At 41.4% G+C, this 16,510-nt stretch overlaps 1 protein-coding gene across 9 annotated transcripts in view; it reads right to left on the reverse strand.

Moving 5' to 3' along the window:
- The window catches only part of FAT3 (FAT atypical cadherin 3), a 607,093-nt gene that overhangs the window by 113,320 nt on the left and 477,263 nt on the right, over nucleotides 1-16,510 (reverse strand). For 8 of the 9 annotated variants that reach the window (XM_050940215.1, XM_050940199.1, XM_050940224.1 and 5 more), the window contains 2 exons: nucleotides 7,790-8,065; nucleotides 5,813-6,023 (listed from right to left, as the gene is read on the reverse strand). The exons of the other annotated variant lie outside the window; for it this stretch is intronic. In XM_050940215.1, coding sequence (XP_050796172.1) covers nucleotides 5,813-6,023; nucleotides 7,790-8,065 — 487 coding nt within the window. The remainder of the gene's footprint in view (nucleotides 1-5,812; nucleotides 6,024-7,789; nucleotides 8,066-16,510) is intronic. 9 annotated transcript variants of the gene reach the window in all.

The following is a 16,510-nucleotide window of genomic DNA, read 5'->3' on the forward strand; positions in this document are numbered from 1 at the left end:
CTGGCACCTGGTGGAGCAGGGATGGTCTGGATCCCTCTACCCCGGCTGCCAGCCACCCCTAGATGGCGGCCCATTTCTCAACTGGCTGCTCGGTCACACAGCCTTGACTAAGAGGGCAGCCATATTGACTTGGGCCACTAGGCCACATGGCCCTGCAAGTGAGGGCAGCCATATTGACTCTGGCCACTAGGCCGTGAGGCTCAGGGTGGTCATTGGGACTCAGCTGTGGGGCTATCATGCCCTTCCCCATGCCCCAAAGAGTGAAGGGGTGTATTGGCTCCACAACAGGTTGCCACAAAAAAGATAAAGAAAAACTGTTCTCTTTTGCCACAGAGGGCAGACCAAGAGGCAAAGGGTTCAAACTACAGCATAGCAGATTGAGATTAAATCTCAGGAAAAACTTCCTAACTGTAAGAACAGTAGGACAACGGAACAGTCTGCCTAGGGAAGTGATGGAATCTCTTTCACTGGAGGTTTTCAAAGGGAGGCTAGATAACCATCTGTCTTGGATGGTTTAGACACAACAAATTCTGCATCTTGACAGGGGGCTAGACTAGATGACGCTTGCGGTCCCTCCTAACCCTATGGCTCTATGATTCTGTGATATACTATGTAGAAAGGAGGAAAACATACAGCCTAAAAATGGCCATCTAATAACCTAAACATCATTTCTAATCATCTTATGTTCCATCTCCATTATGTACTATATTACAAATGCATTGTAGCCATAGTCTTACAGCACTATATTATTTATCATGTGTATTGTGGTGCCACCTAGAGGCCAACCAGGTTGAGGTCCCATTGTGCTAGGTGTGGTACAAGGATACAGTAAATAACAGTCTCTTCTCCAAAGAGCTCACAGTCTCACAGATGAGACATCAAAGGTGGACAAGACGAACTAGTGGGCTGTGGGACAGATGGGCAAATAAAAATAGTAGGACATGTGCAATTCTTAACTGGCTTGCTGTCTACCTCTTTAAAAAAAGCAATAAACCAATCCCATGCCCTCACTCCCATCGAACACAGACACACACACACACAATAGGGGATGTAAAACTATATCCCAGTGAGTGAATCATAGAGTAGCAGCACAGAGGGCAGTAGATGGCTTGGGTTATGGAATGAGGAGTATTTTATCACTAGGTTGCCGGTTGGAATCTGCTTCAGGTAGATGCTCAGGTCTGGTGACCTTGAACAAAGTGATCTGCTGGCCTCTGCCCCAGTGCTAGTGGAACAGAGACCCCTGGGTTCTGTTGCCACTCCCGCTACTTACACTGGGCAAGTCACTTCTCCTCCGTTTCCTCACCCATCCTTAGTTTGTTTTGACTATTTAGACTGTTCTAAAACACCATGTCTTTGGCTCTCATATTGGAAGACATAGCAGACTGGCCAAGGATGGAACAGGCACAGAGACAGAGACCTGGGTGCCCTCTCTCCCTGGGGTGATCCCTTAGGAAAGAGTTGAGGCATATTGGTGTGGCAGTGTGGGTGAACTTGAAATGCAGCTGCCCAGGCTGTGCTCATTCTGTGATGACCAAGGTTTAATTCTTCCAGGGTTATTAATCTATTGCCTTTCCTGAGGGCCACAATAAATCAAACTTATTGCATCTATTTCTTTCAAAGAAAAGGCCACCCGTAGAATGGTGATGTACTCTGTGCAGGACTGTATTTCCCTAACACACTACATCTGAACATAATGCTGTGCCACATGTATTTGTATGGCTGATGGGAGCACTGCCTAATTAATCATGCATAGAGTCATATGTTGTGGCAAGGAAGATGAAATCAAATCGGACAAAACCAGCCACAGCTGTCTGTCCATAGAGCTTGAGACCAGCTCCTCCCCCAGACAGTAAGTTGTCTGATACTCTGCTGGAGCTGCTCGCACTCTTGACACTGGCTGACCTTACAGGAAGACGTTCACAGGAAGGACAGGGGGAGGCAGAATACAGTAGAGAGGCAGTATGAAGCAATGGATAGAGTACAGGATTGGGAATCAGGAAACCTAGCTTCTATTCCCACTTTGCCACCAGAAGGGACCACTAGATCATCCTGTCTGATTTCCTGTGTATGACAGGAACACCAACACCATCCAGCACCTGCACACTAAACCCAACAACCAAAATTAAACCAAAGTATTACAGCCCATGGGAGAGCAGACTATTATGTGCCACAAACAGAGAATAGGAAGGAAGATGACCAAGACCCTTGGAATAGCAGGGAAATGATTAAGTGAGACACCCAGATAATCCTGGCAAGAGACTTGTACCCACATGCTGCAGAAGAAGGCGAAAAATCCCACAAAGTCACTGCTCTTCTGACCTGAGAGAAAATTCCTTCCCAACCCCACATATGGTGATCACTGAGCATGTGAGCAAGAACCAGCTAGCCAAGCACCTGAGAGAGAAAGAGGTCAGCGCCATCTCAGAGCCATGGCCTTCCCTGCCCAGTGTCCCATCTCCAGCCTTGGTTGTCCTTAATGCACCAGAGGAAAGAGATTAAAAAAAAACAACCCAGAATACATGGGAATCCCTTTCTGACCCCTGAAGGTGGCTGGCAGGAACCCTGAAGCATGAGGTTTTAGGAACATAAAACAAACAGGAAGTGAGCCCTAGGGCTGCTGAGCCCTGCCCCCCACCATCACACGCAACCCCATCACACAGGGCAGGGACTCCTTCTGTGCATCTGAACCCTTCCTAGCGCAATGTTCCTGATCTACGCTGGGGCCTCCAGAGGATATCATGATATAAATAATAAACCTGAATTCTGACCACATGCATAAATAATATATATGATTACTTAGATTGTTCAGCTTGGCTGCTTTTCAGGTCTGTATTTAACTGTTTTCTGTTTAGAACAACTTATGACATTATCTTCTTATTTGCTTAAGTGAAATTCCAATTCCTGTCATTCTTACAAGACCTCCAGAGTAGAGACGGGGTGAACAAGAATGGGGGTTTCTTAGGATTTGTCACCATGAGAAAGTTGCATGGTTTAATTTAAGGTATATAGTGCATAAAGCTGTGCAGGCACTCTTATTTTGGGTTGAGAGTGGCTTATTTCAGTTTAGTTAAACCTGTTCCTAATTGATGAGGGGAAAGCAGTGGACGTGTTATTCCTTGACTTTAGCAAAGCTTTTGATATGGTCTCCCACAGTATTCTTGCCAGCAAGTTAAAAAAATATGGGCTGGATGAATGGACTATAAGGTGGCTAGATCGTCAGGCTCAACAGATAGTGATTAATGGCTCCATGTCTAGTTGGCAGTTGGTATCAAGTGGAGTGCCCCAAGGGTCGGTCCTGAGGCCGGTTTTGTTCAATATCTTCATTAAGGATCTCGAGGATGGCATGGACTACACCCTCAGCAAGTTGGCAAATGACACTAAACTGGGAGGAGTGGCAGATACGCTGGAGGGTAGAGATAGGATAAAGAGGAACCTAGAAAAATTAGAGGACTGGGCCAAAAGAAATCTGATAAGGTTCAACAAGGACAAGTGCAGAGTCCTGCACTTAGGAAGGAAGAATCCCATGTACTGCTACAGACTAGGGATCAAATGGGTAGGCAGCAGTTCTGCAGAAAATGATAAAGGGTTACAGTGGACAAGAAGCTGGATATGAGTCGACAGTGTGCCCTTGTTGCCAAGAAGGCTAATAGCATTTTGTATAAGTAGGGGCACTGCCAGTAGATCGAGGGACGTGATCATTCCCCTCTATTTGACATTAGTGAGGCCTCATCTGCAGTACTGTGTCCAGTTTTAGGCCCCACACTGCAAGAAGAATATGGAAAAATTGGAAAAAGTCCAGCAGAGGGCAACAAAAATGGTTAGGGGGCTGGAGCACATGACTTATGAGGAGAGGCTGAGGGAACTGGGATCGTTTAGTCTGCAGAAGAGAAGAATGAGGAGGGATTTGATAGCTGCTTTCAACTACCTGAAAGGGGGTTCCAAAGAAGATGGATCTGGACTGTTCTCAGTGGCAGCAGATGACAGAACAAGAAGCAATGGTCTCAAGTTGCACTGAGGGAGGTTTATGCTGGGTATTAGGAAAAACTTTTTCACTAGGAGGGTGGTGAAGCACTGGAATGGGTTACCTAGGGAGGTGGTGGAATCTCCTTCCTTAGAGGTTTTTAAGGTCAGGCTTGACAAAGCCCTGGCTGGGATGATTTTGTTGGTGTTGGTCCTGCTTTCAGCAGGGGGGTTGGACTAGATGACCTCCTGAAGTCCCTTCCAACCCTGATATTCTATGATTCTATGACTTAAACAACATGAGACAGTCAAAGAGCCAAGAAAACACTGTTGCTCAGGGCTGGGTATGTAGCCTTAGTTTTTCTGGAATGGCTAAGGCTACACAAATATCACAAACAATAAATATTTTGTGGCCATTGGAAAACTCTTATATCTCAATAAGAAATGAAGAGGATTGTTTAGATATTTTGGAAACTGGCTCAGCTGTTGAACTTTCTGAACCGCGTTTTCATAGGTATGCTTAGTGTTTGTCTATTAATATGTTTAAGGTACTAAGAATAATGGACGAGATCCTCAGCTGCTGTAAATTGGCATGGCTCCATTGAAGTGAATGGGTCTTTAGGAGAGCATAAGTGTTGCCTGCATAGATCAGTCTGCGAGATCAAGGTCTAATAAGTGAAGTCTGTGCCTCAATTAATCATTGGGACCATCATGGAGTATGGGATTCCTCTTTGTGATCTACAATTGAGAAGTGTGATATAGGTGCCAAGTATTATTATTATTAAAATGGAAAATTCACATTATTTTAAAATGCAGAGTGCAGCAGCAACACAAAAGCAATCTAAGAGATAGGATTTTCAATTTTCTCACTTTTTGCAAGTATCTCTACTGAATGCATTCTAATTTCCGGTTTTGGAAATGGTTTCTAAACTCAAATCTATAAAAGCAATAAAATGTTCACCTCTTACATATATATGCATACACACAGAGATGCATTAGGGAAATTAAAGCATGAAAAAGACAGGATTGACAGCCTTGGGATTCACATCCACTAATTTTCCACAGCAGCAGCACAGCATGGACAAAGGCAATGCAACTTTCCAAAAAGTCTTGCTATTAGCTCTATTCTGGAATAACCAACTCTAGGGCCAGAAAGGAAACTCAGGCCTACGTTATACTTAACATTTTTGCCAGTATAGCTATGCCGGCAAACCTTCCCAGTGTAGAGATAGCTTATATGAGCAATAAAGTGCTACTGCTAGTATAGCTTATACTGGTTCAGTGAGAGAGATAAGCTGTACCAGCCAAAACACTTTTATACCTGTATAAGGTGCCTCTATATTAGGGCCTTCGCGTGCACAGAAATCTTGGTTGGGAGGAGGAGAGATAGCATACCCTATGCCAGCAAAAGTGGCCTCAGTCTCCCTGCTCCTCTGATTAAAATGTCAACAAAGATGCCAATTAGCACCAGCTGTCATTGTGTTAGTTTATGATGAAGCCATCCTGTCCACTGCACTAGAATGAAGCCAGTAAAACAAAAAAGTAGACATCAGATGGAATGACTATCAACTACTGACTTGTGGGTAATTTGAACCAATGACCTAGAGGTAAAAGCCTCCATAGCCATCTAATTAAAATGAAGTCAGCTCTCTCTGATCAGTAGCTTAAATGTTGAAAACAGCAGACAAGAATTTGTAGTTTTTGTACACTTTCATCAGGGGATAGCTAGATCAAGAATCCGTAAAGATTTCTTAGTGTTACCCTATCTCTGAATTAAAGCCAGCATAATCACTCTTTTTGGTTTATAGAATGCATCATGTTGCAGACTTTTCTGTCCCTGTGCTCTAACCTGCTTCTATAGTGTAGGTAAGCTCCGCATTTTCTCCTTTGTCTTTATCCAAAGCAGTGACCTGCAAAACAGCAGACCCAATAGCTGCTGACTCATACACCGAGGCTTCATACAAAGGACTGGTGAAGTAGGGACTGTGATCATTGGAATCTTCCACGTTTATGATGACTCTGGCCAGGTTTCTTCTATAGGGAAACTCCTGATCTCGAACCTAGAGAAAAAATGCAGGAAAAACATCTTGAAATAACTTTATTAGCAGTAATAATAACTATCTGAGCCCTGGCAACGTGCTCACTGCTGTACAATACACAAAATACAGACTTTTTTCCACCCTGAAGGCCTTAAAATCTAAAAGACAGACAAACAGAAGATATGGAATAAAGTGAGAAATCAAGAGAAGAAAAAGACTTGGAGGGTATTTTAAATTTTAATTTATTGTAAATTTATTCCTAGTGCCCCGCACCGAAGATGTAGGTTTTTAAAATGATACAAAATAATGCCGTAATGTCTCATTTGATGTTCAGTTTTGAGTTTGTGCCAAAGGTTCTTTAATGCTGACAAATATAATATAAATTGCTATGTGCCATGCCCCTCACTGACACCACAGAGTGAGAACAAAGCAGCAGTATGTACAGGGCATATCTACGTAGCTTTGTTCCTTCTTTAAAAAAAAATGTATGTGATTGCACACACAATTACCAGTTATGTGGCTATTTAATCATTTGCATGTATAAACCCGATTTGTGCATATAGGTTGCATATAGGCATGTAGATTTTTGTATCAGCAAATATGAACATACATTTTTGAAGATCACGGTACCGATGGTAAAAAGAAAAGTGCTGATGCTAGGGGGTGCTGAGCACTTTTCACTTAGACTGCCATCAATAGGGATTGATCAAACCTCGCAAGAGGGACTCAAAACCTTGCAGACCTGAAGCTATTATTTACTCCTGTAGCTTCTTTCACTCTCACATCCAAAATCTCAGCACTGGCTACAGTGAAGATCCTACCAGCAGGTGTAAGACAACCTTGAATATTTTGGTTCTTCTTAAATAAAGTAAGCAAACTTCACATAATACAGAGGCTAAGCACACTGTCCCAGCAATGATTTCCATGCCCCGATGTCTCTATAGTCATGTCTGCACTTTTTCCTAGCTCCTGTCACATCTCACTCACCAGAGGCCTGCCTTCTCCTTGGGCTCTGCGTGCCTGAAGATAAGTAGAAGTATGTGGGATGGTGCCTAAGTTGTTTCCTCCTAAAGCTAGACTTGCATCTAACAGGCCACTTGGTGGTGCTTCAAAGGGCTTATTCTGCAGAGTTCTTAGATAGCTAAAGAAAATTAGTAGGTTACAGTGTTTAAACTAATTTAGTTCTTTGTTTTGTTTTAAAATTAACCTCCACTTCATAATATGCAACTTCCACATCAAAGCAGAGTACGCTCTGCTCTATAATTTAGGCACATTGAGCATACAAACCGATAATTAATTTTTTCTCTGCCTACTCCAAAGTTTGGAAATGTAGCTGGAAGCTATTTGGTATATGAATATCTACCCTGAAATAAACCTATTTAAGTAAACTATATATCAGGCTGCCATGCTTCCAAAGGCTGCAGCTTTGTGAACGGCAAGAAAGCGATTCTTCTGCAAGTGACTTCTCAAAGAACTTTTTAGATTTTCTTCAAAAACTCTGAAAATGATCTCAGATGAAAGGGCCACACATGAAGAGATTATAACATTTCTTGTTTGTTGTCCATCAAGATGGCAAATTATGTCATATTACATAAAATGTACCGGTAATAAGTCTTGCAGAGCTTAAATAAAAAATGTAAAATCAATGCAAAGCAGTGCAGGAAAAGATTAAATTAATTACCATTTACCATACTGAAAACTCTTCGCTTATCCAAAAACTAAAGCAAATATACATTTTGAACAGCAATGACAGTGTTCTAGGTATCAAGCTTATGTTCCATTCTTACCATTACATTAAGGATGTGCTTATCTTGAGCTTCATGGTCTAATCTCTCGGCAGTGTATAGTACCCCTGTGCTGGGGTCAATTCTGAATTTTCTCATGCTGACTGAGTCAATGCTGCTGTGAACAGTGTAGCTCAACTTGTGTTTCTCGTCTCTGTCTATAGCTTCGACCTGCAGTATCTCAGTGTCAGGGAGGATGTCCTCCGAAATCGTGACATCGTAACTTGGGTGAGAGAATTCTGGGCCATTATCGTTGTTATCCAATACTTTGATAAAAACCTACAGATAACATTAAATAAATAAATCAGTAAAGCAACTGTGACTAACAGTTACTGAAGGCAAGTCAGTTCACTCAACAGGCACTCAAAGAAATATGATTTGCTTTACACAACTGTATGATATGTTACTCATATACGTGCTGGGGCAGAGGAGTCGCGAAGCATCATTTAATGTTAAACAGTCACCTCCACAACCAAAATAAATAGCAAGAATATTCAATGGGAAAGCAAGTTGATCTTAAGTAAAATGATCTATCCTAGAGAGGATCATTAATGATTTAAACAAGAGATTCGCAATACATAGGTTTCCAGCAATAATCGGAATAACTTAGTATTTTGGAACTTAGAATTGCTATAGAGACATTAGCTTTGTGGGTGTTACTAGAGAGCTGGACACATATTCTGGGCATTTTTTCTCACGATCATCAAGGCCACAAAACTGATAATTTTCCTTCTGTTTAAACCTGTTCTCTTACCGGACTAAGCATTCATTAAATCCCGTACCCTTCTCAGCCCCACATATTGCACTGTGATGTACTATCAGTCAGTATGTTGGTATCCAGACACAACAGTGATGGGTCCCGCAAGTGTTCATCACATTTTAAGCAACAATCCTCTTGTAGGAGTGGAAATTTGGGCCAAGAATCAATTCAAGGCCACACAGATCTAAAGCCAGGTAAATTGGAACATATTTTCAAGGATAGGTGATCTAAGGGCACTGGCTACATGGCAGATTTATTTAAAAAATAATTTACAATTCCATACAATCCCCTCCTGCCTATGCTCTGCCCAGGACTCCAGGCTTTATGGCCCACTTGTTCAATTTTCCTTCAAACACTTTGGTGCTTTCCCCCAATCTTTGCCTTAAGCCTGGGAGGAGCTCTCCATAACAATCTGAAAAGCCACTACATTATTCTCTTTCAAGTCCCTCCTTAAAACTCAACTCCAAAGTGATGCCCACAAAACAGTGGTACACTGAAACTGCAGGGTATTATACTGATTGTAACAGCTCACTGTTACCCTGGTCTATCCCCACCCGATTGTTGTATTCGCCTGCTCTCTCTCCTCATAGGTTACAGGCAGGGTCCTCTTTTCATTATATGTGCATGTGTACTGCCAAGAACAACAGGGCCTCAAATCCTGATTCTAGATGCTACCTCAATTCAAATGGTTAATAATCACCATCCTCACCTTCAAGTTTTTGCTTATTTATAATTTCGACAATATGTAACCATAAATATACCACAAAATGTGTTTATCACCAGCCAAGGAATCAGATCCCTGCTGTGGGCTTGCTTTCAAGCCTGAATATGCTATTGATTACTTCCGGGTCCCTGGCAGCAGAATCATAGAAGAGGACAAGGAAAAGTGTTTGTAACAGTGAAACAGACAACAACAAATACAGCTGTATCTTTCATTGCATTGGGGAAAAGCAGTCTCTCCCACAGAGGATGTCTGGGAAACTCGATACACGTTTTACAAAGAGTGCATGTAACACTAGAGATTAAGAATAAATGTACCACAGGAGGGAATCTATCATTCAAAAAAAAATAGTCCTCACAGGTTGCCAGCTATAAATGGACTGATTATGATGGACTTTTATTATTCAAAAGTTTTAGTAAGAGATAAGGAATGAACTGAGACACTGCCTAGGAGATGTAGCTATAAACCAAACACATGTCTGCTGAGTGATCTGACTATCCTCCAGGATACTACCTCTGGTATAAAGAAGTGTCTCAATCTGGCTCTTTTGTAGCAGAAAGAGTGTATTACAGTGCTGGACCAAGCCCAGCTCACCCACACTTTTTGTTTTAGTAGAGGAAAAATGTATTTAATCTGTTACTACAGTATCACATGAAAAGACATGGTCTCAGAGGGAAATGAAACTTTAGATTTCCATGTTTGGAAGCCTTTCTTGAATACTTTACCAGACAGAGCACAAGCAGTTGCAAGCTCCAGTCACAATGACCTAGCCTGGGAACTGACTAAAAAGCAGTTGAAATGAAATAGTCTATGTCTTAACGCTATAAGGATTTCGCATGTGACTGTGCATTTGGTAAGGTTTAATCTTTGATAGCTTATGGGGACATGAAGAAGGGAGGAAGCTGTATTAGGTTATTTTTTGGAGAGAGAGGCCTTGTCTACACTGGTGGGGGGGGCAGGGGTTCGATCTAAGATATACAACTTCAGCTATGAGAATAGTGTAACTGAAGTCGACGTATCTTAGATCTAATTAAAATATCTTACTTTGCTCCCTTGCGGTGCGCCGCAGCTCCCCCGTCGACTTTGCTTCTGCCTCTCGCCAAGCTGGAGTTCAGCAGTCAACGGGAGAGTGATCGGGGATTGATTTATCGCGTCTACACTACATGCAATAAATCGATCCCTGATAGATCGATCGCTACCTGACGATCTGGCGGGTAGTGTAGACACACTCTGAGACGTATAATAGAGGGATAAACATATGTCATTAGATCTAAAATGATGACAAACCTCCCTTACTCATTGCAGTTTTATTTTTGTTAACATACATAATACATCAAGATATGTTTCTAATCTTACTGAGATAAATGAATCCTTAAAAAAAACAGATGTAGCACGTAGGGATTTTAGATGCCTTAAAACGCGGGGAAAGATTTGGAATAAAAATAAAGATCCTAATTCTGCTCTACATGCACACAGAGTAAGGCTACCTGACCAACAACTTGCTCCTTTGTGATCATAGAAAAGAGACACTGAACCAATGTGAATGTCGAAGAATATGATGGGAACATGATCTCCAGCATCTAACACTTAATAAGAAAACTATTCAAATAGAACATTCCCTAAAACTTGTGACACTTTCAACCCTTGCCACATCCTACTATTTGCTACATTGTTAACAAGGACTATAAGGAAAAGAGATTTATTTTGATGTTGATTTAATTAGTGGCCAGGAGCTTTGTCATACCTCAGTTAATTCAGACATTCTAACTGAGAAGTGAACACTTTTCAAACATTAAATAGCATTTCACTGAAATGCTGAGTGTATTAGATTGCACAGCTATTATTATAGCACAGATTACATTCATTTTGGGATCATTACAAGTTGCCATGTGAGTTTTTTTTTTTAAACTAATGCTAGAGTGTTAGTTTAATCCACTCTCTCGATAGGAACAATGGTTATGCAAGCGTGGTAGCTCACGGTGACAAGTCTTAACAGCACTGAATTATGTGTTACAATGGGGACGTTAACCACACACACCATGGTTGCTGCATTGTATAAGATTATACAAATGGCACGGTTGCTTCTCTCTAGGTGTTTATGTGCAGGATTTCTGATTCCATTGTGGCAACCACAAGAGGTAAGATCAAGTGGTTGTGATATCACAACCCAGAGATGTGTACATGCCTTTGTTCACCACCTTGATTGTGCAATCACAACTCCTTGATCTATGATCTCATTGTGACGTTGCAGTCTATATGGTTTTATAAAAATATGCTAATGAGTGAATATAATGTAACTGGAATATGCTTCATGCAAAAGGTCTCTTGTAAGGTATCATTACAAAGCTTATAATCTACTGAGTGTGATCATCCTATTTGTATAAATGTACCACTCTTGTATCTGAAATTAGAAATATGAAATATAACTCCGAGGGCCTATTGTAATTATGCAAAGTGTGGGCCATTAATGGTGGTCTGGAATCTTGATGACTCCCATTAACCAGGACAATTGTCCTCAGATGGGTGTGTTTTACCTGAAAGTCTTCCTGTACACTGTGTGCTGGCAAGTGGGCAATGAAGTCTTGCAGTGATCATGTCACCTGAACTGGAATTCATCTTTAACCTGGTGTCTTTCCATTGAAAGGGGGGGGGGGCAGAGAGGGACAAAGGATTCCTGCTTTGTGCAAAAGATATATAAAAGGGTGGAACAGAACAAAGAGGGGAGGAGCCATCATGGAGAAACTCGTGGCTACCATCTGAGATGGAACAAGAGCTGTACCAGGGGAAAGAATTGTGCCCAGGCCTGGAAGGTGTCCAGTCTGAGGAAAAAACTTACTGAAGCATCTCTGAGTGTGAGATTATCTGTATTTGTTTGATTAGACATAGATTTGCACGTTTTATTTTATTTTGCTTGGTGACTTACTTTGTTCTGTCTGTTACTACTTAGAACCAATTAATTCTACTTTCTGTATTTAATAAAATCACTTTTTACTTATTAATTAACTCAGAATATTTGTTAATAGCTGGGGGAGCAATATCTCTCTATCAATGTTAGAGAGGGTGAATAATTTATGAGTTTACCCTGTATAAGCTTTATATAGGGTAAAACAGATTTATTTGGGTTTAGACTCCATTGGGAGTTGGGCATCTGAGTGTTAAAGACAAGAACACTTCTGTTAGCTGCTTTCAGGTAAACCTGCAGCTTTGGGCCAACTAATTCTGACCCTGGGTCTTTGTTGGAGCAGACAGGAGTGTCTGGCTCAGCAAGACAGGGTCCTGGGGTCCCAAGCTGGCAGGGAAAGCAGGAGCAGAGGTAGTCTTGGCACATCAGGTGGCAGCTCCCAAGGGGGGTTCTGTGATCTAACCTGTCACACTCTTTCAATCTCATAATCTAAGCAGGGCTGAGCTGGGTCAACATCAAGAGACCAAAATGGAAACCAAGATGCTACAGGAAATCATAGCAGTGATTCATAAGGTGGCATTCTTTCTGATATACCAATGATCCAAAACATTATTAGGGAGCACTGAGGTGGCTCAGGTGCTCCTTGCATAAGACTGAGGTCCTAATTAGTTGTGGTCATTAAAAATCCCATGGAACTTTGCACTTTAAATTTTCTTGGTAGTTTCACGGATAAGGTGGTTTTCTTTTCACTTTCTGACCTGAACTTTTATGAAATCTTGATAGTTGCTGTTTAATGGTTGCCAACTCCCTCCCTAGAGATGACTGCATTTTAGTGGTGGGTGAAGTGATCCATACTGCAATACATATTATTTATTACGTACTTTGCATTTCTATTGTACCTTCCCATCTGGAGATCTTAAAGTGTGTTATGAACATTCATGACTGAAGATGACACTATCAACTCGAAATTTAGTCTATTAAAAAAGGAGTTAAAAGGAATTTCAGGTACTGTCACCTGCCCCTCTGTATCCCTGCCAATCTGTTATGAGTTTAGAATCATATTTTCCTGTGTTATTTAAAATCATGTTCTCTCCCCTATTGCTGAGTGAAAGTCCCCTCTCCACCCAAATAAAAACAGTGGAAACTGACTGTACAGCGGAAAAATGATTGTATACAAAGTGTTTCAACTCCACAAACTGGACAAAGTATAGAATTTTGTTTTCTCTGAGTTCTTTAAATTCTAGTAATCATAGGAATTACTTGTAAAAACCGTAGGTAAAAAATGTGCAGACATGAGTATGATTTTTAAGGGGATGTTATCCTATTAAGCCTCACAGCACTTCTGTGCGGTAGATAAATATTATTATCCTCATTCTACAGATGGGAAAAAACAGAAGGGGGGGATTATATGATGCTGTATGATCAAAATATAATCATTTATATCATTAATACTGACACTGTTAGACAGATGCAACAAATCTCAATCAAAGTATGTCATGTAAGGTATCAATGGAAAAGTTACAATCTATCAAATATGGTTACCCTATTTGTACACATGTATCATCTTTGTATCTAAAGTTGTGCATATTGACTATCGTGACAGGGTCAGGCCAGATGGCTACAGGAGAGTGATAGAAGGCAGATATATTAGCCCCAGGTTAAGTAGGTCCCCTTTCCCTGGGTAAGGTAACAGGGAAGGTTCCAGAACAATCAGGAGCTTTCCGGAAACAATTAAGGCAGACAGGCTGATTAGAACACCTGTAGCCAATCAAGAAGCTGCTAGAATCAATTAAGGCAGTCTAATCAGGGCACCTGGGTTTAAAAAGAAGCTCACTTCAGTTTGTGGTGCGCGTGTGAGGAGCTGGGAGCAAGAGGTGCAAGGAGCTGAGAGTGAGAGGGAGTGCTGCTGGAGGACTGAGGAGTATAAGTGTTATCAGACACCAGGAGGAAGGTCCTGTGGTGAGGATAAAGAAGGTGTTTGGAGGAGGCCATGGGGAAGTAGCCAGGGAGTTGTTGCTGTCATGCAGCTGTTACAGGAGGCACTATAGACAGCTGCAATCCACAGGGCCCTGGGCTGGAACCCGGAGTAGAGGGTGGGCCCAGGTTCCCCCCAAGCCTCTCAACTCCTGATCAGACACAGGAGGAGTTGACCCAGACTGTGGGTTCCACCAGAGGGGAAGATCTCTGAGGCGAGCAAATCTGCCAATAAGCGCAGGACCCACCAAGGTAGAGGGGGAACTTTGTCACACTATGTACCAGTATTTCAAATGTGTTTGCTCCTGTGGTAACACTCACTAGGTAGTTTACGTCCAGTCTAACCCGCACATTGTGAATGGATCATTCAAGTTGATGGCCCATTAAGGAAAACAAGGGCCATAGAAAAAGCTGTCCCTGGCCCAGTGAGCTTTCTTTTGGACACTTTAGCCAGAATATGGGTAATGGCTGCTCCTATGAGTTAGCAAAGCATGCAGGGGCATGTGACTTGCTCATGTGACCCTGGACTCCATCTTGTGCCTATAATTTTCCACAAACAAAGACTAAGAGCAGTCCTTCCACATGGGAAAAGTTATAAAGGACCCTGGAAGCATCTCCATTTTGACCTCTTTCCTGCTCTGATCTCTAGACTATGGACTTACACTGAAAGGAGCATTCCAACCAAAGGACTGAGGACATTCCAATCTTTTGGAAGTTACCAGAGGCTTTATAAGTCAGCAGTCTGTAACATCACTGCTACAAACCTGATCCAAGAACTTTGCAATGACTGTATGTATTTGATTTCCTTAACCATTTTAACTCTCTCTTCTTTCTTTTCATCTTATAAATAAACCTTTAAATATTAGATACTAAAGGATTGGCAACAGCATGATTGTTGGGTAAGATCTCAATTATATCTTGATCTGTCTATGCAGCTGATTTGAGGATTAGAAAGACCCTTTGTCTGATGAAATTGGTTTTAAATAACTACTCATCAAAGTCTAGTGTCTGCATGGTGAAATGAGTGCTGGAATACCTAAGGAGACTATAGTTTGGACTTCTTGTTAATCAGTGTGAGAGAGAAGTTTACTTTTGTTACTGGCTTGGTATATCTTATGGAAGAACAACCATCAGTCTGGGGTGTGTCTGCCCTATTTCTCGGCTGTTCATCCTGAATTTGGCATCCTCAGCTGTGACCCACTGAGACACAGTAACAGGCTGTTAAATGCCTGATCGATTATCACACAAGGGGCCTGGGGCAGGGCTGGGAATAGAATCCAGATCACTTGACTATTAGAGGTATATTTTTGATCCATTTCTGCATTAGTCCTGTCACCTTACAATATTTCCTTATCTTGCAGAAGATTTCCTGCTATGATGGTTGAATTTTATAGACTAAAAATGAGTTCCAGAGAGGAAAAAAAGTCCTTCTCTTCAAAAAAGGAGCAATGTTAAGGTGACATGAACATCACACACACACAAACAGGTCTTGATTACACACGTGAGGATAACGTTAAATGAGCGGAACTGAATTCAGTCAGAGTACTCACGTGAGTAAAGTTACTCAAATACACAAGTATTTGCAGGATTGTGCCAAAGTCCAGGGGTGAAATCCTGGCCTCATTGACAAACTTCCCATTGACTTAAATGCAGCCATGATTTCATTCCTGAAGCCTGAAACCCTAACCATCCTACAGTAAGGGAAGTGTCTTGTATTTTTTACAAGAATGAAGTCTTATCAACAGAATTGGATCCCAGGCTAACAATGCGTGTGTGTGTGTGTTTCAAATGCTTTTCTTTTGTTCCAAATTGAAAATTTGACATGAATGAATCTGCCATTCATTACCGTTACTTCACGGGTCAAGTAAGCTTTTAATAAGACAAAGATTCATTGGCACACATCAGGACTGGCTTTGAAAAATATTTATATACTAGCTGCAGTTGCCGAAAGCTGTTGTCAACTTGGAAGAAGGTAACTGTTAATATTGTAGGTCAGTGGAGCATTATGTTGACAAAATACCTAGTATTTAAAATGAAAGTCTGATTTTAAAAGTTCTACATTACATCTCCTCAGTGAGATGCAATGAAAATATTTAATGCTTGCATTCTGTTAAGTAGTAATGGCCTCAGGAAATCCTCTTTACTGAGGTTGCCGATTAAAACACTTTTCATATGCAAACGTTATCTGAAAGACTTTATCCACCCTCATAAAGCAAACTCCCAGCACAGCAATCCTTGCCCAGATAGCCTTGAAAGCTCATATCTTTTCCAATATGTAGCAGGCTCTACAAAAGCTTGCCCATTTCTGGTCACATTGTGCCCTGTCTAATTTACAGTCCGAACAAGTGTCTTGTTATAAAAGATCTC

The sequence above is a fragment of the Gopherus flavomarginatus genome, chromosome 1 (assembly GCF_025201925.1).
Source record: "Gopherus flavomarginatus isolate rGopFla2 chromosome 1, rGopFla2.mat.asm, whole genome shotgun sequence".
In the NCBI taxonomy this organism is placed as follows: domain Eukaryota; kingdom Metazoa; phylum Chordata; order Testudines; family Testudinidae; genus Gopherus; species Gopherus flavomarginatus.